We start from the raw sequence: 23,268 nt of genomic DNA, 5'->3' as shown, positions 1-23,268 counted from the left end.
TTTCGTTTGAAATTATTTTAGTTTTTTATATTGCTAAATGCATTAAGAATTTAATATTTTTATTTCATGTAATTCATTTCAAATCATCTATTAACGTTCATGTATTTCGTCAAAATTATCGCAGACTTTGTAAGTAATAAAATCAATCAATTCGTATTAACATAATTATAAATTTATATATATATATATATATATATATATATATTATAAAAAATATATAATACAGTATACAATAAACATAAATTACATACTCATAAATATACGGGTATTGAAAGTCTGTGTAATATTTTGTCTTTCACTTATAATTTACACGAATAATTCAAAATGTAGACGTAGTTTTAGCAAAAAAAGCTATTTGTATATAAAAAATGATTTTGAATATTGTATTATCAATATAATATGAAGAATACTTATCGGAAGAAATGTCCGTTTGGCAGTCGAACGATCAACTTTTATATCTTGTACAAATAATAAGAAATTATATATTGTGTATTATCACAACTGTAGTGATAAGTCAGATTAGAAAAATATAAAGCACGCCTAAAAGTCCTTTTGCTCAATTAAGTTCGGCGCGAGTAAGTTTTAAGTAATATTATAAAACCATAATGCGTGGATCCGTTTATTTACAAATATTACAAATAATACAGATGACATGTACTTAGCTTTAGTCATAATGTTTTGGGAAAAGGGTAAATTCGTAAAATTTATTATAATTCGAATAATGGTCTGTACATTTCTAGTCAATAATATAAATATTTAATGCTAATAAAGTTATTTTTTTTATAAAAAACTTATTCGTATGATTTTTTAAAAATTGCAAGGAATTTTTTTACCCTTTCACCTACAGTTGCCTTCGTTTGTTATTTTTTTTTTTACTTATTATAATGAATTATATTCTAATAGTTTTTCGATTTAAACATTTGAATTTTTCATTTAGAAATTAACTTCTTGCTATTGTTAATTAAATAACTGACATTAAATATTTACATTAAATTACAGTAAATAATTATGTAATGTAAAGTAACAATAATTACTAACGGGTTGTCAATAATTTAGAGTCGGATTGAATTTTCGATTTTCAAATATTTTATTAAATTATTAAAATATTTATTAAAAGGGTTTTTAAACCGTTAATATTCTTTGAACTCTAAATATATGAAAATATTTTTGTACGCTTAGAATAAATAAACGTGAGAAGAAAAACAAATGTGTATAACAATATAGCATTTATCTGTATTATGTAGTATTAGTTCATACGACTTTAATGACTATTCATAAACATTTTGATTTAATTATAAAAGATAGTAGGATTTTGTAAAATTGATCTTTTAACACTTATTGAAGATATCAAATGATAATTATCAATGATTAATTTTTACATCTTGAATTGAAAACGTTCTCATTCACTTCCCTTGTGTAGGTTTATTATATAAAAATATTCGAAAACAGTGCTATAAATAATGCAAATAAATATTTATTATTCTCTACACTCTTATGTTTCATCGCAACAACAAGAACATTCACATTTGATAGAATTTTTATTTTTATTAACCACAGAGTATAAAATAGTAGTCAAAATTTATGAAACCAGATCTCATGAGAAACAGTATTTTTATTAAAAATAAATAAAAGTAGTGGTTTCATAGTGTTGTGCCATGTTAAAATTGAATAATCTTTAATTTACTGCTATTTATTTTTTGTTATTTATTATGCTATATATATATATATATATATATACAAATTTTCTATTTAAACTTCATTATAATAATTTATATTAATAATTGATCATTATAAAAGTTTCGTGTAACAAAATCTTAAACGACATATGCAGCGTACAACCTTTATACAAATCTTTTTTTAATTAAAGTTGAATAATTTGATTATTTTTATGATATAACTTCAATATAACTGATTGTCATTCTCAAATGTTAATTTATTCTGTTTCTTTAACAAAACGTTATATTTGTGTAATGCTTTCTTCTTCTCACTCTGCGAAATATCAAGATTAATCATCAATTAATTTTTTTATTTCTCATAATGTTGATGGTAATTATATTAGAAAGAGATTTTAAAAACTAGCAAATAAAATATCCGAAGTACTTATTATTTAAAAATAATCCCTTGTAAACAACAATTTTGCAATATTTAATAGAATATAAATTTTGATTATAATACGAAAAAACTATTATCACACATCTTTATTACAAATCATTACATTATTTGAAGTATGTGTAACTTATAAGTAATACTGAAAAATACATAATATGGTTAAAAAGTCAAAACGTAATAGGCAGGAAAAGTCAGTTTTATCATGACTTTTCTTAAAATTAGCAGGCATAACGAAGAAAATCTAAAATCTCATTAAAGTTACCCCGATTTAATGCTATCGATTAGCCGTAATGAGAAACAAAGCCTGTAAGAGATTCATAGTAATTAGACGAATCTCAAGAATTTTCAAAATGAGTGGCCCATTCAAGCTAAGTTTATTCAAATTCGAAAAATTGAATGGAAACAGTTGCTAACGGTCAAAGTCGAACTTGCAAAAGGCAAGTATAGATTGACTCACTCCTGGAAAAATGAATCAATACAAAATATATTAATAACAATTATGTTAATATAAATTATATTTTTAATCGATATTTAATCGAAAACTTATCTATTTCATAAAGCTTGACCGAACTTATTTAATAAAATTAGTACAAGTAAATATTTGTATATACAATATTTTTAAATTTAATTACAGGTATATCATATTATTTGAAATTAAATTATTTTATGAAAAATTATGTTTACATTTTTATTTAAAGGAAAATATAACAAATTTTATTCATAAAATCAGAATGTATGAGATATAATTCCAAGATAAATTATTGTTATCAATAGTCTTTGTATAACTAACAACGTCAATATCAACTTTTACTATAAGTATTTATATGTTTGCTTCCTCGTGTAATTTTAAAATATCACAGCATTTATCATATTAATAAACATTCTTAAACTACAAATAAATGAATAAAGCAAATAAAAATGATAATTATTTTGATAGTAATGAAAATGGATATATGGCGGAGAATAGAGGGAAGTTGTATTTTAATTATTTTTTAAATTATCATAAGACACACATACGTACATACACGTACACACAATATTTTATACATAAAATTTTTCAGATTTAATTTGTTTCATTAGACGATATCATTCTTTAATCTTTGGTATTCGCAAAAATAAATGAATAAAAGTCTTAATAATAATTTAGTTGAGAGTTACAATGAAAATCGGATTGTTAAGATTAAAAATAGACCGAACTTGTTCTATTTTTTAATTGGTAATAATCGAATTACGATACTTTAGATCTTAAAATGTATTACATTTTATGATGAATAATGAAAACATGATTATTCTCATAATAAAATAATTGTAAATGTAGATATTACTGTTGGTTTGTCCACTTTTGTATTAAAACGTCACTGTTATTAAATATGACATATCTTTATTTATATTTTAATTGAACGATTGAATTAATTTAAAGTAACTATTTATATTCCAAAACATTAGAATATAAAATGTGATGTAATTCAGTATTTCATTTTTCGTAATGTGAAAAGCTTAATTTCAGAATAAAAAATCATTATCTATATAATAATATTATAAAGAAATTGGCAATAATAATTTTTTTCTTTAATCCGAATATAGACTAAACAATAAATGTAATAATTTTTATAATTGATAGAAAGGTCAAATTTCTGCAATATAAACAAAATGATTTTAAATCTTAGATTAATAAAACTGTTTTCTTCATAAAATTGGTTGTTTTTAAATATTGAATATTGTACTGAAACAATTTGAAATCATTACATAATTCACAAAAATTTCAAACTTTTTGAATGATAATAAATTTATAATCTAGACAAAATACAATTATAATAATCAGTGAATTCAATATGAGCTTGAGACTATTTTTACTAATTATAATGTAGGAGAAATTTTTTAAATAATTATTCATTTTTCCAATTTTACCAAGAAACTATGATATTCTCTTACATTTAAATAAAATATATTTTTAATAGATGATTATTAAACATTTTAAAAATACAAAATGTATAATGTATATATATATATATATATATATATTGAATAATGTATGATTTCGATAATATTAATCGATCGAAGCAGTTATTAAAAATGTGATATTTGAGAATATAATATTCATACATTATTGGTGTATGTTTATTTTTCGTAAAATTAGAAAGTACAAATAAATCTTAAGTGCTTTAACTTAAAAAATAATATAAATTACTAAATAATGGAGATATTGATAATAGAAGAAATTTACTTTGTGGTAAGTTCTAGTGTAATATTCTAATGTGTAATAGTTGTATTTAAAATTTTTGTTATTAAATTAAGTTAACCAATTTTACTTTTGAATAATAAATATTGAATTATAAAATTGTGTGTCTTTCAACAAAAATAATATCTATTAGATTCCATTCTTCCTTACACTTAAAAGTATTATGTCGATAATTGTATGTTCGTCACTGTTAAATTCACCTTTCACTCGTTATTACATTGACTCTTTCGTTTTGATCAAGAACCTTGTGCGACAAATCGATTGGATATTATTTGACATACTTTTTTTCTCTTCGTATTTTAGTGTTAAGTTTGGGTACTTGGGGAAAGAGGATTGGGTTTTTATTTTTTTGTTTGTAGTGAAAAAAATTTTAGGACTTTAATTCACCATAAAATTTCTCGTATAAAAGCATATAACATTCGATATTTAACAAATAATTATTTGTGAAACATCGGTATTTTTATGGGTTTTTCATATTATGCCCCATTACAATTATATTGTACTATGAAATTCAGTACGAAAATTTTTATTCAGTTCGATTATTTATTATTTTGTTCAGTACGAAAGAATTACATGGTAACAATAATTAAAATCTTGGTTATATATTTATTTACAAAATTTAAATGTATATAATAAAATATAAATTCAGTTTAGCGAAATTAAAAATACAGAAAATATATTATATCTTATAGATTCTACTTAAAAATATTTCAAAAAAAAAAAAAAAAAAAAAAAAAAAAAAAAAAAAAAAAGGGAACAAGTAATAAGTGGGAAATGATATAATTGATTGCATTGTTAGTTTAGCTACAAGTATCATAAATTTCATATTAATAACAAGTGATATTAACTATTGCTACGACTAAAAAAAAAACTAAGCACAAAATATTTAAATATTAAATGAAATTGAAAATGACGTATGATTATGCATTATAAAAAATTTCATAAAATAACGGAAAGATAAACGTTTATTTTATAATATTTCATCTCAAAGGATACGTTAGAATAATAAATTTGTCGTATAATGAGTTAGGAATAACTTTAGTAACATTTTCTAATGTGGTATATATTATTAAACTCGGTGGAACATTAATTCTACCTAAATTTACGCGTTGTTTACATATAAAAATATCGAAAACGTTTTAATACAGAATTATTAAGACTAGCTGATTGCATAAGACAGATGCCAACATTAGAAATGATCAAGAATCTTAGCAATATGTGAAGATATAAGGAAAAATATCAAATAAAATAAATTTAAATGGCAATAATGGTTTTAGTATTTAACGTCAACTTACGTAACAGCTAGAAAATGATCTTTTGTAAACAGATTCAATGAACTTTTCGTAATGAGGCAAAAGCTAGCGTAATAATTAAAAGTTCAATAGTTAAATACTTATTTTGTATTTGAATTGTGCAGATAATGGTAATAGTAAAAGCGAAACAATATATTATGAAATAATAGAGTACTTTGCTTTTCAATATTAATAGTCATAATAATAATAATAATAATAATAATAATAATAATAATAATAACAACAATAATAATAACAATAATAAATACAATAATAAATACAATAATAATGACAGAAACGACAACAACAACAACAACAATAACAACGACGACGACGACGACGACGACGACGACGACGACGATAATAATAGTAACGATAATGATGATAATGATAATAATAATGATGATGTAAATAATAATATAATAATAATAATTGTGGAAGATCATATTTTTCGATATTCAATCATAAAATAACTCGCTTCGATACAAATCTAGAATCATAATTATAACGAATAACTATGTAAATAAACTATGTAAGTAAGTAAATATTGAATAAGAAAGTCATAGAAAAGGTGAAATTTAAAAAGAAAAAAAAAATGTCCATACTAATATAATCGGATCTCGAGCGAGAGCCACTTCTGCAAATAAGAAAACGCAAGCGACATAAAGTGTTGGAAAGCATCATCATTTATTTATATTTATTTAAAAAATATTATATAATAAGTTCTTCTTACAGTAATAACAGTTTTCATAAAACTATCTATCGTCCAAGTCTTCATCGCGTATAAAATGTCAATCGAATAAATCTCCATATACACATAATATTTAAAGCAAAGTTTAAAGCCACTCATCCGATCGAGAAATTTTGATTTTCAAAATGATCATGTAAAGACGATTTTGAATTCCTTGAGCGAGTGATTCGTCACACAATTACTCACAATTACATGGGAGTGTAGTAGACGCGACGCGGCGACATAGAAGTCCGCGTCGCTTCATCTCGAGCTCGGTCGCGTTGCTCCGGGCGACAAACGCGGCCCGGTCGCGTCCTCGAGCCACGTCAGTTCCTAAAGCTGCGCTTCTTGAGCTTGGAGTCGGTCAGGCTTTGGCCAACCTTGATCTTCTGCCCGAGCTCCGCGGAGAAGTTGAATTCTCGTGGGGCCTCGAACAGCAGCACGATCGTCGAGCCCATTCTGAATTCACCGAAGAGCTCGCCCTTCTTTACCTCGAGATTGCGGAAGCGCGCGTCCTTGGAGCTCTTGCCGTCGGGCCACTTGTACGTGTTCGTCACGAGCTCCTTGTCCTTGTAGACGCGGATGGAGCCGACGTTGGTTGCCCCGACGGCCGTGTACGCCATGAAGCCGCCCGCCCACTCGCCAATGTAGACGACCCGCTCGTTCAAGGAGAAGAGGTCCGGTAGCCAGCTTGCCACCCTCGGGTTCACGCTCAGTAGCTTGCCTAAGAACAATGGGAGGGGGTTTCTTTTACAAGCGCCATGGGAGTCGCCGATGTTCGAGTGCGAATGTCTGTTTTAACGGTCCATGCCAATTCTGCCGGGAGGAACGTTATTTGCACTCGTGACGTAGCCCGGCAGAGTTAGCAAGCGCTTTAAGGAAGCGCTACTTTAATAAGCGATAAGCCACAAGCATTCTGTCGCGGTCACGGCCATGTACCGAGTAGTGCGATGTAAATGTCAAGGGACTTGACATTTAGTTGCACATAACATTATTCGCTTTCGTCTATATAAATGCGTGTTTAATGAATTCGTCACACAGAATGCTTTAAGCATTGAGTCAATAAAAATTCTTCCCCTCACGATAAAGTGAATTTTCAACGATAAAACGATGGGGCTCCGTTGATTAATGCAATTTGCCGTCAAATTATATGTAAATAATTCGAGCGAATCATTATTCGTGATGTTGCTGCAAATCGGAGTTGAAAATTAAAAAAATAATTTAAATACTGAACTAAGTCGCGCAGGTCACAATTCTGCGTACACAACACATTTAACTCGTATATGTTTTTTTTATTATTTATGAGTATTGCTTGTTTGGCTGAAAGTTGTTCACATTTTATCCGTATCGATTATTCCATTATAAAAATCATTAAATTTTATATTGCTGCCTAAGTATTTATCATTGAATATATGTTGCAAAATATGAAGCATTTTTTCAATTATTTTTAAATCGTACATAGCTATATGTTTTTTGTTATCAGTAAGCTTAAATAAAAATATTTAGCGTATGCCGAACGTTACTTCCTTAAAATATTTTATGTTTAATTTACAAGTAATGATATTTATATAAGTCTTTTTATTTCTTTTTTTTTCAGATGAAATGATCAACCGTCGTTCGTACAAATAAATAAAAATTGCTTTTTAAATAATAGCGAATTTTACGAAGAGACTTAAAGCTTTAACGGCTAAAATCTATTCATTTACAAATGTTTAATAATATCGCTATTAATGTTAGATGAAATTCGCTCATGCATTGCTCATATAAGGAAATAGGAAATTTGTTCAAATCTAACGAATAATTAAAAAGGGACAAAAAATTAGCTGCAGTTTGTGTTTACGATACTCTTACGTTTGCAAAAGGCTTCTTATAGTCATAGATAAAACCTTGATTCGTATAATTCACTGAATCTTAATAATGATAATTATAATGAGAAAGTATAAAATCTTGATTCGTATAATTCACTGAATCTTAATAATGATAATTATAATGAGAAAGTATAAAACCTTGAAAGTGTCTTCGTAGTTTTATCGTCCAATCTACCGCACTGTGGAATCTATGGTAATCCCCTGGCGCCAAATAAATTGTCAGCTGATACAATATATTTTCGGGATTCTTTAATAAGCTGCTAACGTAATCATCGTCTACACTTGTCTTCAGCTCCATACTGTTATTGTCTACTTGTGGCCAATTTGGTTCACCTAAGAAATGCTGTAAATTATATGTCATTCCTTTGACTTGTTCCACTTTGCACGATGTAACTGGCCCAAAATGCAAGATCTTGCCATCCGAAGGCGATACCTGGGATTTAAATATTTCGCCTTTATAATTTCATTGTATAAGGATTATCTGCAAATGTTTATCGATCGGAGATGCTCTTCTTACCATACTTGTGTTTTGAGCAATAATCCGAGCATTTGGCTTAAGTGGTCTGACAAAAAAATCTGAAAGGCTGGGAAATTCCGTTAAAGATACATCGACTTCGTCTAAATTTGCTTTGAAAAGTTTTGCATAAAAGCTATAAATTGTTGATCGTAGAGAAACTGGCAGCTCCAAACTTGCAAAGCCACCCCAGACTCTGCTTGTGATTCGTAGAGGTAATAAACAATAACATTCAACCTACAATATCACGATAACATTGTAATGTAACACTGAAATGTCAATATTGTAATAATAATATTGTAATAATAAAATTTACTTTGTAAATTGATAGCTGTTATAAGTCAATCGCTAATATATTTCACAATGCTTAAAAATTTCAGTGGAAAAATTGGAGTTTAAAATTATTGAAGATACCTTATTATTAACAAAATATTCAAAATTGAATGGAATTCGATTTAAATGAACTAATTTTATATAAAAACGACAGTGCAATAATCGAGCATATAATGTACAGGTTTTTTTTTTTTTTTTTTTTTTTTTTTTTTTTTTTCTTTCTTAAGGATCGTGACTAGATTACCATTAATCCCTCTATGGGTCCTTTATTGACTTCATTTCTTCTTCTAAAATATCTCCATTGTAATACGGCTAATAAAGAAATGCTGAGCCCAAGTTGGACTTTCCACTGCCACCTGCGTACATATGCTATCCATGAACTTTCGCTCGTTTGAAATTTACTTGTATTCCCAGTGGTCGAGTGATTTCTTACTCCTTGTCTTGATATAGATGTAACAATATTTTTTGCAGAACGAATTACTGCATAGGAACATTTATATGTAATTCGAGCTTCATAGCTAAAACATATCAATGTTTTAAGAACATTTATCGCATGCGAATTTGTACGATTGAAGGTAACAAAAAATCTTCAACTTTATATTTATGATATTTTATTATCTAAGTCATGATTTATGTATACATATTCAGTTGAGATAGACAGTCTTTTTGAATTGCAAAGTGTAAACAAATGAATTTCAGAGACTACAGTCTTATCATTGATGAGTCATCTTACTCGAATAAGCCATTCAAACAATGTAAATATAATATAATTATTGTTCTGCGATTTAGTTATTTTCAATAATAAAAATGTAATATGTACGTAGGTTGAACCGTGTAGAAGAAAGCTTTAACTAATTACACTTTACAAATTACTTTAATCAACGAAAAGATAATAAATTTCACCAACTTACCTTGCTATTTCAATTGCAAACTTCAAAATTCTACTTATCGACATATTCTTTAATCTTATAAAAATACAAACGTTTCATTTACTAAAAACCTTTGTTGAAATCACTTGGCGTCATTCGGAGTCATATTAAATATTTTTTTAATAGTCAGCTGTCATGCAGGTTATGTTGCGTTGTTTTGGTACGCGCGTGATAAATATCTAGAGATTTTTTTGACCTTGATACGATAGAAATAACTATGAGATTACTAGGGAAATTCAGAAGTTAAGTTCAACTTCTAGAATCGATCACGTGACGACATTTTTCCTCCTCGCCGCAACCCTGCAATACATATATAAACGCCTTCTTACGCTTCAACAGAGAATACAATTTAACAGAGAAACAAGCAAGGCGTTTAGTTGTTTTAATAATTGTTATATTTTTTCATTATAAAATTATCTTAAAATGCTGAAGGTATTGGATATTTCTTTTAGGCATACCATTGACAGTGGTCTTTATTTGCAGAACTTTACATTTTCGGTTAAACACGTGTACAATACATGAAATATACTGTCAATTAATTGCAAATTGTATTTATAAGATTCATTTGATTAACGATTCTGGATTATGATCAAATTTACATTGTCGCACCTACAATTAATATTCTTTTTAGCAATTTTTGAATATTAATTATCTTTTTTAAAAATAATATTAATAAACAAATCGGCGCTTATAACTTCTGTCTGTAACTAAAGATTTAGGGTGACTCGATACAATTTTATCGAGCATTACTGTGTGTCGAAATGAATTTTAACATTAATTTTCATTAACATATTATTACAGGGACTCGTAACTTTAGTAACTGGTGGAGCTTCTGGACTTGGCAGAGCAACTGTGGAAAGATTTGTCAAACAAGGTGCAAAGGTTATTATCGGAGATCTCCCAACATCCAAGGGAAATGAACTTGCGACAGAACTTGGAAGCTCGGCTATTTTTGCACCTTTAAATGTATGTTTATTTAATATGTTTTTCTCTCTTAAACCATAATACAACAAATAATGATAAAAATAGATACATTTACTTAGAATACCCTTGAATTTATCAACTACGATATACAAGAATTTTTATTTTATCAACTTCCCATCGTCCTTTGAAATATTTTTAAAAATATTATATTTTTCTAAGCATAATTTATTAAAATAATTATCTAAAAGTGTTCGAATAATGTTATAAAATTATTTTGAATATAAGAAGATGGTTGCTTATTATGTTACCTAGAAATACAAAACGTTTAATTATGTTTTTCAACATTTGTTTATAGAAATAAAATGAGTACATTTCATTTAATGTTTTATAAATAAATTTACAATTATAAGTCAATTGTATTATTAATGTAACGTCGTATTTATTGCAATACTGATTATGATATCTTGATAGATAGAATGAAATGTAAATATTATAATTTATATTAAATTCATAGCCATAATTCACACAAAATTTACAATAAAAACATTTTAATTTCCTAAATTTATGTAAATCATCAGTTTTCCTACATAAACAATTCTTCGAATTTAATATTGCCGATCCAACCAAATCATCTAATTATTGCTTAGTCATTGGTGAGTCATGTTGAGTGAGCAATATATCCGTTGAAATCGAATACAAAGATAAATTATACTTTCAGAGTAAATTTAATACTTATAAATTATAATTAATTGATAAAATTCTTAAATTACAATATACAATTCTTTTAAAAAGAATAAAAATGTCGTTTAGGTGACGTCGGAGGCTGATATTCAAAATGCACTAGATCTTGGAATAAAAGAATTTGGAAAGCTCGATGTTCTTGTTAATGCTGCGGGTGTCGCAGTGGCTTATAAAACTTATAATTCACAAAAGAAAGCACCGCATTTGTTGGAAGACTTTGAAAGAATTATAAAAATAAATACAATTGGTACTTTTAATGTGATTAGACTGGCGGTCGGTCATATGGTGAATAATGAGGCAAACGTGGATGGACAGCGTGGAGTAATTATAAATACTGCCAGTGTAGCAGCTTACGATGGTCAGATTGGACAAGCAGCTTACGCAGCCAGTAAAGGTGCAGTTGTCTCAATGACGTTACCGATTGCCCGCGATTTAAGTCGCGATGGTAAGGAATTTCATTCAACGATATATAAGAAATATTGCATTAGAGTGACGAATATTAGTTTGGTCATCGAATATATTGCCTATATGTTTTAACATTGTAGGAATTCGAGTTGTAACGATTGCTCCTGGACTCTTTGACACGCCTCTTTTGGCTTTATTGCCGGAGAAAGTGCGCATCTTCCTTGCCAAAAGTATTCCGTTTCCTCAGAGATTGGGAAAACCAGAGGAGTTTGCACAATTAACACAAGCCATAGTAGAAAATCCATTATTGAATGGCGAGACAATAAGATTAGATGGAGCTCTTCGTATGCAACCTTAAACTTGTGCATTCATTCGTTCTACTTTGTAATGGCATACTTTCGACATCTCTTAATTTCGAAAATAATTATATATATATATATGTTACCACGAAATTATTACCGTTGAATTACTACCGTTTCAAGAAATTTTAATAATATTTATGTTATTTGTATGTGATAACTTTCACGTGATGTATTTAGAGTGATTATTTTAAATAATTTTTTAAGATGTTATTTTTTAAAAACTTATAATCTTTTGAATTTTAATACGGTTAAACAATAATGTTGCCTTTGAATAAAGAGGATATTATGTTTCGTGTAATGGTATTAAATAAATTAATAAACAAATAAATTTTTACACGCAACATAATTGTAATTCTTCTATATATAATTTACACGAGCAATTAGCTCGGGGGGTCTGCTATAACAGATAACGGTCGCTGATTTATACGCTTTTTTTTTTTTTAATTATTTTTCTTCCTTTGTTTTTTTTGTATTTTTTTTTTCCTCGTTAGTAGTTGCGATTCTTTGTACATTATTACTCGCTTATTTTTAATCAATTGCGTTTTTAATTTTTTGTAAATTACGTTGCAAAAGTCGCAACTCGTCGTTTCGAGCTTTTTATTATATTGAGTCACTAATAACCGTGAGAGAGCAGAGATATACAGGTTGATAGACATGTACACACACCTAACAAAATTGCATACGCATCGCTATTTACTATTCTCTTTCTCTGAGCTTTCTCTCTCTCTCTCTCTCTCTCTCTCTCTCTCTCTCTCTCTCCTCCCTTTCTCTTATTATATGCATATGCTATACTTTTAAAAATTAATATTAAGTTATTGTTTTCGTCGCGTTGTTACATGAAAATATGCATGAGTTGCCTACGCCATACCATACTCCTCTTTATGTATGCGCGCTTTTATTTATGCTTATTTGTAAAGAACATGATGTGTGTATACATGTGAGGTGTCTTTAACGAGAAGATGAGTGCACATAATGTCCTGGCTTTTCATCCATTATATTTATATATATATATATATATATATATGGATTTATATGGATAAGTGTGCCTGGAACGAGGGGAATCGGAGATATGGAGAAGGTGTCGGAAGGCTTTCGCGCGCGTGTGTCTGCGTATGTATATACATATGTACATATAATTATGCATGTACCATTAGATGTATGAGCATACACGCACGGGCGCGTGAAGCCTGCGTTGCTTTATATTTAGTCCTCGTGTTTACCCGATTACCTCGGGGATAATCGTAGATGTCAAGCTGCTAGTGTCGGGGTAACGTACGTCGATGACTTATAACGGAAGAGCCAATTTTATTAATTTTGCATTATTAAGGCAGGACAGCGTCGCGACGACGCCTCCGTCTTTGGGTTAGGTAGCGCCGAGACTCAGTCAATCCTAGGCGTTTGACTCCTTCAGGTTCTGGAGCTTTTGTAGTTGGTCCGGTTGGAGCTCATCGGGTATACTGGCTCGACCACCGAGAAGCATCTTCCCAGTGGGCACGACTTCGTCCGTGGACGTGGAGTCGGCGTCGCTCCCGGACGAGCTGCTGATAGGAAAGGGAGCCGAGTCCGTCGGCTGGTCGTCCATTATCGACTTATCCTCGGATTCGCCCATCTTGAGCTTTGCCCTTGCCGACGGCGGCGCCTCCACCTCGGGCTTATTCGCGTTCGGCCGATGCTGCTCCTGAGCTGGCTTCGACTCTTGCTTCTGTTGCTCTTGCGGATTTTCTTCATTCTGCAGCTCGTCCTCTTCTTGGACTTCCTCGATGCCAGGGAAGGGACGGTCGACTTCCTCCATAGGCGTCGCTGCCGTTATGACTATTTGTGCAACACCGAGACCGACGCTATCATTCTCGTTCGCGGGGTTTTTTTTCTTCACTTCTCGGGAAATTTTTACCACCTCTCGTTCCACGTTTTCATCCTGGAATAAGGTTTATTATTTTTTTTGTTTGTTAGTTTTTATCACATAAAGGGCCTTATTTGCTTGTTTTTTTTGTCTCTTTTTTTTTCTAAAGTTTTTCATGAAAAAAGCAGATGGAAAAGTCGCACAACTTTATGGACGATTTACTCTTTACAAGACATTCTAAGTAGATAATATCTGTATCAAATTAAATAATTCATCATTTTAATTTAACGTATTGCGTTACATGTTTTTTTACGTCGACTTATTATTCGTATAATAAAATTCATCATTAAATTTAGGAGCAAGTTGATTTTAGAATTTTTTCATTTTTTTTCTTTTTTCTTCTTTTTTGAATTTAGACATTTTTCCATTTGGATTTTCATGCTGCATTCTACTACAGGCGAGTATATACAAAATATCCGTAATTTGCTCTACATAGTACTTTTTTTTTTTTAATGAAAAATAAGTTAATTTATGATATACCATACAGTATTTTTCCATTTATATCAAATAGTTTTTAATATTTTTTGCACACATGTGAATTTATGTTTTTAAAATTATACATGCAAAATGTATAATAGTGAATATTTTACGATGAAAATTTACACTGAAAATGCTTTAATACTAGCTATTATGTAATGAAAATTATTCTCCTGTTAATGAGATTAATTATACATTTATATGTAGTATAGTGATACTATTTCATAAAAACCAAATAATGTGCAGAATAGAAATTATTAAAAATGACGTATTCCAATATTTCTTTCACCCTCTAGAAAATAAGTATTATTTTATTATATTTTATTTAATTTATTTATACTTAATATACTTTCAATATGGGTCAAAAGCTGTTTTGGTTATGTGAAAATTTTTGAATTATATAAATCGTAGCATAAATATCAGACATTCATAATTATTTTTACGAATATATATACATATTATTAAGTATTTATTTTATTAATAATAAGCATTGATATTACAAAAACTTCAGCGTTAATTGAAAAAACTCTTATAAATACGAATAAATTGTTATAACAAATGCATCTAATTTAAATTGAGAAAAACATTCATGCAACTTACTATTGCAAATCTTTATGTAGGATTAAAATTTGTTAATGTTAATTATAATTTAAAGAAAATATATGTATGAAAAAATACTGTGATATTGTCTGTATGCAAAATAATGTTTTAAATGTCTAGTAAATGGTGAATGTAGCAGTAAAATATAAATCTAAAAAATTTATTTAATAACTATAAAATTATATTAAAATTGTACTGTTAATAACAACAAAAATGTTTTTAAACAATAATTAAATTTATTATTAAATTATATATGTTTAAAAAAATACATCCAAGTTCTCTACTTTTGTTCTATACGAGCGAAATTTTAATGTTTGAAAATAATTAAAATAATAACAATATTTTTGCTATTATTTCCGTAAATGTACATATTTTTGTTTCTTTTTTTCTTTTTTTCTTTTTTTTTTTTAATCAATACATGATTTTAATTTGTGTCATTTGATTGTTTTGTAGTTAAATTCATGCAATAATTTTTAATACGTATGTCGTACATACCTACATTAATTATTCCTGAGAAGGATCAAAAGCAAGTAAAAACATTTTTATTGACCTATACTTTATAAATATGAAGTTATTTTTTGGTATTTGATAATGATTTGATATCTATTTAAATTACGGTTTCAAGTGAATACACAATCAGATCAATCGATTGTTGTTAATGTATCTTGTAATTAAATTAAACAAATCAATGCATAATAATTTAAGTCATTTATTGAAGTAAAAAGTTTTAATAAGTGAAGAATGTTTTAATCTATAGAAATAGAATACGAGATTTAAATCAAAATCAAAACCAGTTTTTCATTATGATTATTGAGGTAAATAACTAAAACATATTTATGATATTTGGAATTCATAAAATTTATCTGAACAATAAATAATAGAATAATGACATACCTCCTCATTATTGCTTTCATCGGGAGCTTCCACCACTACATTATAAGCACATGAAAATCGTATATGATAAGTAATTGAAAATATTTGTATATAAGCGATAATTTATAAAGGAACTTGCCTACTATTCCTGGTGCTTCTGTGTTCTCGTTATCAAACTGTAGGCCATATTGTTCCTTCTGATCCCTTGTTAAATTCATGTTAAAGTTATCCGTTTGATCGCCGTTGACAAATCCTCGCTCTCTCATTTCTGTATTAAAGAAGAAGTTAAATAATTTTTACTTGTATTCTGTGTAGATATTGATTTAAGGTACTTCGGTTAGAGAAAAAAAAGAGTCAATTTGTTATAATTTCTTCTCAAATTAGTTGCCTTTCAATAATAAGGATTTTTACACATTTTTGTCATGTTTCTTTAGCGCATAATACAACATTTATATAATAATAATATCATATAAGCTGTGAAGAAGAGGCCTTTATCTTTTAATTAAAAAATTTTACATAAACGCGAAAAATTTCGCGTTGCCTCGTTTAATAATAAATTATAATGAAAACGTTAAGTTAATTATAGCAACGTTGTTTCATTCTAAATACAGCTAATATTTATTTTAAATCAATATAGCTATAAGTGAAAATGCATAAGATCTCCAATATAAGACAATTTAGCACAGCGTGCCATTTAAAAATAATAAGAAAAACAATTTTTTATTAGGTTCTACTGGAAGTAGAATTTCGCCGTAAAATTATAATGTTGAATTATGTAATAATGAAATGAAAATGAAGATTCATGAATGTAAAGTTTATGCAAAATTAGAACTATAGAATGACATTGTGAAAAAATCATTACAATAACAGTGTTAATTTATTCGGATGATTTCGATTTAAATTTTATTATTTTTATCATTGCACAAGTATTAAATTAAATTAATGTATTCCTCTAACATTATACAAAAGTTTTATATTTTCTACGTTAATATTGCATTCACAATTATAACGATAAATGGATAATGTTAATTTGAGAAATGTATAAGTTATTTCATAATCATTCTTTCATAATACTTATGCAATTTTTATCTTTATATTAATTAGTTTTCTCTCTATCATCTTCACGCTTATCTAAAAAATTATTTTTCACTGCCTAAATATCTTCTTACGAACGATTACATTAATATCACATTTGTAACGTATGCAAACTAATTATTAATTTATAATAGTTATAAATTAGCCATCATTGCTAAATCAATGCAAATGAAAAGATTCTAAACGATTGACCTTATTTGAATAATTGTAACAGAAATGAGTAAAATACATATTACATTGCATTATTTAAGCACGATTTTAATTTGTTAATGCAATATTATAAACAATCCTGTGGCCATATACACGAGCATGGAATAAATTAGTAGGTAAACATTTAAAATTTAGAAGATGGAATATTCCATTAAAAGAATTTTTTTATTTGATCCGAAACGTCTTTTAACATTTGATTTTTTTTTTTCTTCAAATTTGACACGTAAAAATGACTGATCACTAAAAGTTCGATCGCAAAAGATATATGCAAAGACCAGGGGCAAAAACAAGAGAATTTTTATATAAATAATTGCTAATATGCTGTACTTACCGTTCATGAGCGACTGGGCGAGTTCCTCGTTCAGCACGAACTCCGGTATTTCCGGAGGGGTGAAAACAGGGGGTGCAGAGCTCGGCGGCGTTACATCCTCCTGCCAAATGCAATTACGCTTTATGTTATGCGTATAGATAGGCATCGTGTTTGCTGACGCTAAATAGATTTATTTGGCTTCGTATTATCGAAAGCGCTGACTTTCTAAGCCGTATACTTTAATTTTTCCAACCGATCTCTACTCGCATCAGACCTTTAGTTTTGTTATTGCTTTTATCTTTCGTATTTCAATGGTTATTATTATTAAGCTTTTTGTCATCCGTAATTGGAATAATGTATTTATAGAGGTAATTGATATTAGATTGTAAGACTTTGTTTATCGTACATTTATATTGTCAGCCGCGAGATTTTAGTATAAAGTATTTGAATTGAATTTACGGCCTTTAATTTTAGAAACAACGATTTGTTCAAATATACTTTCTTAAATTGTTCATTCAAGGTCAAAGTCCATTTATATTCGAACGTATAGTTATTGAAATATAAAAAAATATTTATTCCCTTCGTAGATGATGAATTCAAGGCAAAGTGTATATATATTTACAAAATACATTGCAATCTGTATTTAAAGTTAAATATAAAGAATTTTGTTTAAAATGTTTCTTATTTCGTGTGCATTATTCACGAGCTTCACTAACGTTCAAAATTAGATGGGAAATATTTCTTGTTTAAACAATGCGTTGCTGTCTTTGAATGTTGGGTCAATTAGTTTCCTAGTTGATAAAGTTAAAGATAGTTGAATTTCAATTGATCGTTGAGCACCGCTAAGTATACTTACACCGCTGTATTCTCTAGATAACAAGAGCTTGCTGACCTTGCAAATTACAGATTCTGATATTGTAGAGGACGTTAGTTGTCCCTTATGAAATAAATAATGCTATTATAGATCATTATAATAGTGAAAACGAGATTATCCGCAGATATATGATGATTTGTTCAACATTTCAAATTCAATACCTTATTCTAGTTTACATTTGGAGTTTTTAAATAAATTTTCCAAATTCTGAAATTCTGTACGCGACTAGGATCAAATACTGAATTTTGTTCGATTATGCCAATGGAAAAACTCCAATTACATAAAGGCAAATGCAACTTAATAACTAATATATTGTTCATTTGACCATGATTTTGGACTCGTTACGAAAATCCTATTTCATTTTCACGTAATTGCGCTCAATAAGTACAGAGGCAATTAATCGTTGTTCGGAACTTGAAATTATTATCAGTCGCAAAAAATAGCATTGAAAATTCATTTATTCCCTAAATTGACGTTACGCGGGGAATTAAGTACTCGTCTGCGCTTGCAATGTAATCATTATACGTTCGAATAAACGGTCAAAACCGTTTTGTGTATTTCGATGAAAAAAAAAAAAAAAAAAAAAAAAAAAAAAAACAACTCGTGATACCATTGCCCAAATGACCTCGAAGATATCGACGGAGATATTACATAATTATAGTGTATTAAGTTGGGAACGAATAGAAGAGTAGATCAATGTAAAAATCAAACTAAGAGTTTACTAATGTCAGTGTTATATTCTCTGCTATATACTTAGAATGTAGAGTATTGACTGAAAAAAGTAAATTTAAAGCATAAAAGTCTTTATATTTATATTTAGGCAAAAATATTGTCCTTCTTAAGACTGCACTTTATTCAATAGACTCCGTTAAAATCTTTTATGAACTGACTTTTAACGCTGTCTTTCATTAAAATTATCCACCCTTTTAAATTTAAAGATTTTTGCTTGAGAATTCATGTTTTTATATTTTTTCATGCTATAAACTATTTTCTTTTGAGTGACTTTTTATTTAAAACAAGCTTCCTATAATTTTTTTATCTCCATTAATTATACCTAGATTTAGGAAAAATTGTTTTATTCTATTTGGAGATTAAACGAAACAAATCACGAAGATATGCAGTTATAATTATTTTTGTCGAGAAAATTTCTTTTGCATTTTAATATGTACACTCAACACTGGCGATGTATTAATTTTAATAGTATAACTTGTTCACGCACGAGCAAATTCATCGAATACTTGCTTCATTTTTATACTTTCACTACCGTACAAGCAAACCTTCAAGAACAGTTTACAAATCCTTTAAATTGCCATTCTAATATCTCTAAATGGTTTAAAAGCTCGATTTTTACCGGCGTTTCTCTCTTACCGACCGAGCGCCTACTTATATTCTTTACCCAACACACGTCACACTACTTTATTAGGTTTGCTGCTTGTCCTTAATAATCAAGTGTCCGCGTGACGACGAGATGTCGCGATAGCTTAAATCATTGCCAGTCCTCTCGCGATCTCGCAATACTCCCTACGCACTCTCGACCATTCGTCAAGTATTTAAAAATGTTGAGCCCCGCGGTATATAGGCGCTCCCATGCAAATCCAACGCGAGTTGGTAGCAACGTATACTCAAAGTTTGGCAGCGACAACCCGATTCAAGTCAACCTGGACAGTATCTTATATTCAGGGACGCACCTCGGGTGTAAGGGGTGAGCCGTCGGGTGCGCAGGGCTCGACGACCAGCGAGGGGAAGAGTCCTTGCTGTCCATTGATTTCGCCCTCCCACCAGCCGTCGTCGATGTCGTGGGGCATCTTCTTCAACACTATTATAATGTCGCCCTCCATGAAGGTCAATTCCTCGTAGCTGGTCGCGTCGTAGTCGTACAGGGCGATGCAGTACTCCCGTCCGTCGTCCACGTGGTTCTGCGCAGGCGCGGTTATGGACGCCGGTACCACAGTTTCGTCCACCACCTGTCGTTCAGCAATTGCACGTGCTTTTTGAGCTAACGTTTGTCTCGGCGTTGCCTTCGATATTTAATTATAAATCGATTAACCGCTATGAATAGATATCGTTTGGTAATCCGCTCGTGGATCTTCCAGTATCGAGCCGAAAAAAATTATTGGATTATTTTACCGATCGTTCGTTGGAATGGCTTACGTATTCCAGTAATCTTTGATAATAGTGATAGAAAAAGTAATCTTTGAGATTGCATTGAGCGAACGCGCGCTTATGATGCTGAGCTACTTTTAAGAATTTTGAAAATACCAGCCTAAATAGATAGTATGGTTGTAAATATTATAATTATGTAATGGGCGCTATCGCATTAGTAATAAGGTGAAGAAATTTAGTGTCCATGGTCATATCAATGTCAAATTTATTGCGAATGGTGTTTATTAAAATATTTTTACTCTCCTTAATGACCATTAAACGAACAAGTTTAGTCAAATTGACTAATTATTGTTTTGTTCCCGAGATACCGTTAAACACTCGCTCAGCTACATTATTTTATAATCCAAGTCGAAAGACCGATTAAATAAATTTCTGTTTAATATAAATCACAAATTTCGATTAGTTGATGTAAAATCCAATTGGCTCAAAGGAAGTGAAATATCGTATAATCAAAGAGGCGAAGTAAGTTAATCAAGGGATGATTTATGTCAATTTAATTCGTTAAAGGTCTGGTGCAATTCCTTTGTCGACAATCGGATTTCTTACCATCTGTTGCTGCTGTTGCTGCTCTTCTTCCTCTTGTTGTTGCAGCAGCAGTTGTTGTTGTTGTTGTTGTTGTTGTTGTTGTTGTTGTTGTTGTTGCTGCTGCTGCTGCTGCTGCTGGAAATGGGCATCAGGGTCGATGGCGTCGTGGTCGTCGATGGTGTAGTCGACCGAGGAGAAGGATATCTGTTGCATGAGCCCGGGGGTCTGGGAGGTGAGGCCGCTTTGTTGACCGGCCTCGGGCTCGTGCTCCACGTCCAAGTAATTTTGCGGCACGTAGCCCTCCTCGCCCCGATAGTTGCGCGCCCTCAGCCATCCGTCGCCGTCTCCCTCGCCGACGACCTCCAACTGCTCGCTCTCCACGATCGATAGTTCGTCCGGATTTTGCGCCTACGTAAGTCATAGATGATCATTCGAAGCTACCCTTACGAGATTTTATTCCGTGACTTTGCTGGGACGATCGGGAAGCCGAAGAGGACGACTATTCATGATCTGTTTTGGCGAGCTTCGCAACCTAACGCGGATATCCCGTATTATCTTATGTCCGGGCGTCGAAGTTGGCATATGGGATTTCAATGGACGACATCTGGATGACAAACTTCGTACATATTTGTCCGCGAATTCGTTGCTCTTTATTCAAGACATTGACTTGATTATTCGTGGTTGAGCCGAACAATAAAATCGGCAGTTGGCCCCGTTTGGCAGTTGATTCGCGATTTTAAATGATTTATCCTTTGATCACTAGATGTTTTATTCAACATTCAAAAGAACTATTCAAATGCGCGATTATATTTATTATTTATTAAATGATGTTGTTTAATGGAATTCGATCGATGGAATGGAATCGGCGCAAGTGTCATTTGTAGATGATTAGTACAGCATTTATTCCCCATTAATTAATTATTCATCGACAACGTTAAGCTTTCGTAGGATGATATCTTTAACGACTGAGGTGTAATCGTTGGTGAAGTAATGAAAATTCCTCAGTGTATGCTTGAATTGGCCAAAAAATGTCGATATAAGAATTATTGAGAAATTTGAAAAAAACAAAATAAATGGATTGTGCGAGTGCGTATTATTATTTTTGACTTTAGTAGCGCATTTCACTACACGAATGTGTGTCATTAAATGACCCTTTGCATTTTCAATGATGACATGGATGAAAATTCATTGTATTCACGAGATTTCGTAAATCCATTGAAATTACAAAACCAGTCTCTTTCCTAATCTAATTATTTCATCGCCGTGACGATGAAAAAAGAGATTAAAAGAAATATACGAAAAATCCATACCGTGTAGGAGTAAAGTGCGGTGCATTTATAGATGTTCTGACCCAAAATGGTGTCGGACGTCGCGTGAACATCGGCGATATTTCCGCGATCGTTGCTGTTCTCTTCGTTGCCCCAGTCGGCCGAAGTCGGATCGTCCCAACCTGCCGTTATCTCATCTATTCTCTGTTTCTCTTGCTCCAATAGAGCTGCAATTCACATTATCTTATTCAAGGATTTCTATGGTTTACAAGGACTTTTTAAGAAAAACGCGACGTTTTTACATCTCAAGCGTCTAGACATACAGTTGCTCGCGTATGCCCAATTATTTTAGCGTAGAAGCACTTACTTGGCGAATACTCGATTAAATGTAATAATCGTTGTTCAAATTCTATCTATTACTTAATGTATTATTATCTAGCCTTTGTATTACTTTTAGAAAAAAAAAAAAAAAATATATATATATATATATATATATATATATATATATATATGTATATAACGTGATA

The 23,268-nt window shown here is 30.1% G+C and overlaps 4 protein-coding genes across 4 annotated transcripts in view; 1 reads left to right on the top strand and 3 right to left on the bottom strand.

Annotated features, from left to right (window-relative positions):
* Positions 1–6,341: 6,341 nt before the first annotated feature.
* Positions 6,342–10,238, bottom strand: Pisd (phosphatidylserine decarboxylase). The gene is made up of 5 exons (XM_011500674.1): positions 9,997–10,238; positions 9,330–9,603; positions 8,756–8,989; positions 8,377–8,671; positions 6,342–7,094 (listed from the first exon to the last, which is right to left on the bottom strand). The coding sequence occupies exons 1-5, from the start codon at positions 10,038–10,040 to the stop codon at positions 6,697–6,699; spliced, it is 1,245 nt and encodes a 414-aa protein (XP_011498976.1). The 5' UTR covers positions 10,041–10,238; the 3' UTR covers positions 6,342–6,696.
* A 541-nt stretch (positions 10,239–10,779) lies between these two features.
* On the top strand, positions 10,780–12,775 carry scu (hydroxysteroid 17-beta dehydrogenase 10; the record flags this gene model as incomplete). Its single annotated transcript, XM_011500966.1, has 3 exons — positions 10,780–10,980; positions 11,749–12,124; positions 12,225–12,775. Coding segments are annotated over 3 exons (795 nt in total), but the record flags the coding sequence as incomplete, so codon positions are not given.
* Positions 12,776–13,457: 682 nt separating this feature from the next.
* On the bottom strand, positions 13,458–14,367 carry LOC105363297 (uncharacterized; the record flags this gene model as incomplete). Its single annotated transcript, XM_011500964.1, has 1 exon — positions 13,458–14,367. A coding segment is annotated over one exon (531 nt), but the record flags the coding sequence as incomplete, so codon positions are not given.
* A 1,551-nt stretch (positions 14,368–15,918) lies between these two features.
* LOC105363081 (FCH and double SH3 domains protein 2) overlaps positions 15,919–23,268 on the bottom strand; it is a 29,040-nt gene continuing 21,690 nt past the window's right edge. The window contains exons 16-22 of the mRNA XM_011500673.1: positions 22,784–22,968; positions 21,636–21,881; positions 20,474–20,752; positions 17,933–18,032; positions 16,436–16,564; positions 16,318–16,352; positions 15,919–15,933 (exon numbers count right to left, since the gene is read on the bottom strand). Of these exons, the coding sequence (XP_011498975.1) occupies positions 15,928–15,933; positions 16,318–16,352; positions 16,436–16,564; positions 17,933–18,032; positions 20,474–20,752; positions 21,636–21,881; positions 22,784–22,968 (980 nt within the window). The 3' untranslated portion in view covers positions 15,919–15,927. The remainder of the gene's footprint in view (positions 15,934–16,317; positions 16,353–16,435; positions 16,565–17,932; positions 18,033–20,473; positions 20,753–21,635; positions 21,882–22,783; positions 22,969–23,268) is intronic.

Source organism: Ceratosolen solmsi, unplaced genomic scaffold, assembly GCF_000503995.2.
Source record: "Ceratosolen solmsi marchali unplaced genomic scaffold, CerSol_1.0 scaffold27, whole genome shotgun sequence".
Taxonomy (NCBI): Eukaryota; Metazoa; Arthropoda; class Insecta; order Hymenoptera; family Agaonidae; genus Ceratosolen; species Ceratosolen solmsi.
Note: the sequence above shows the minus strand (reverse complement) of the source record. Positions and strands in the feature narration are given on the sequence as shown.

Coding starts and splice junctions, on each gene's coding strand:
- Pisd (XM_011500674.1), bottom strand. CDS start 10,040: ATGTCGATAAGTAGAATTTTGAAGTTTGCAATTGAAATAGCAAG. Junction 8,990..9,329: donor GACCCATAGAGGGATTAATG/GTAATCTAGTCA, acceptor GTGATATTGTAG/GTTGAATGTTATTGTTTATT. Junction 8,672..8,755: donor TTGCTCAAAACACAAGTATG/GTAAGAAGAGCA, acceptor TTTAAATCCCAG/GTATCGCCTTCGGATGGCAA.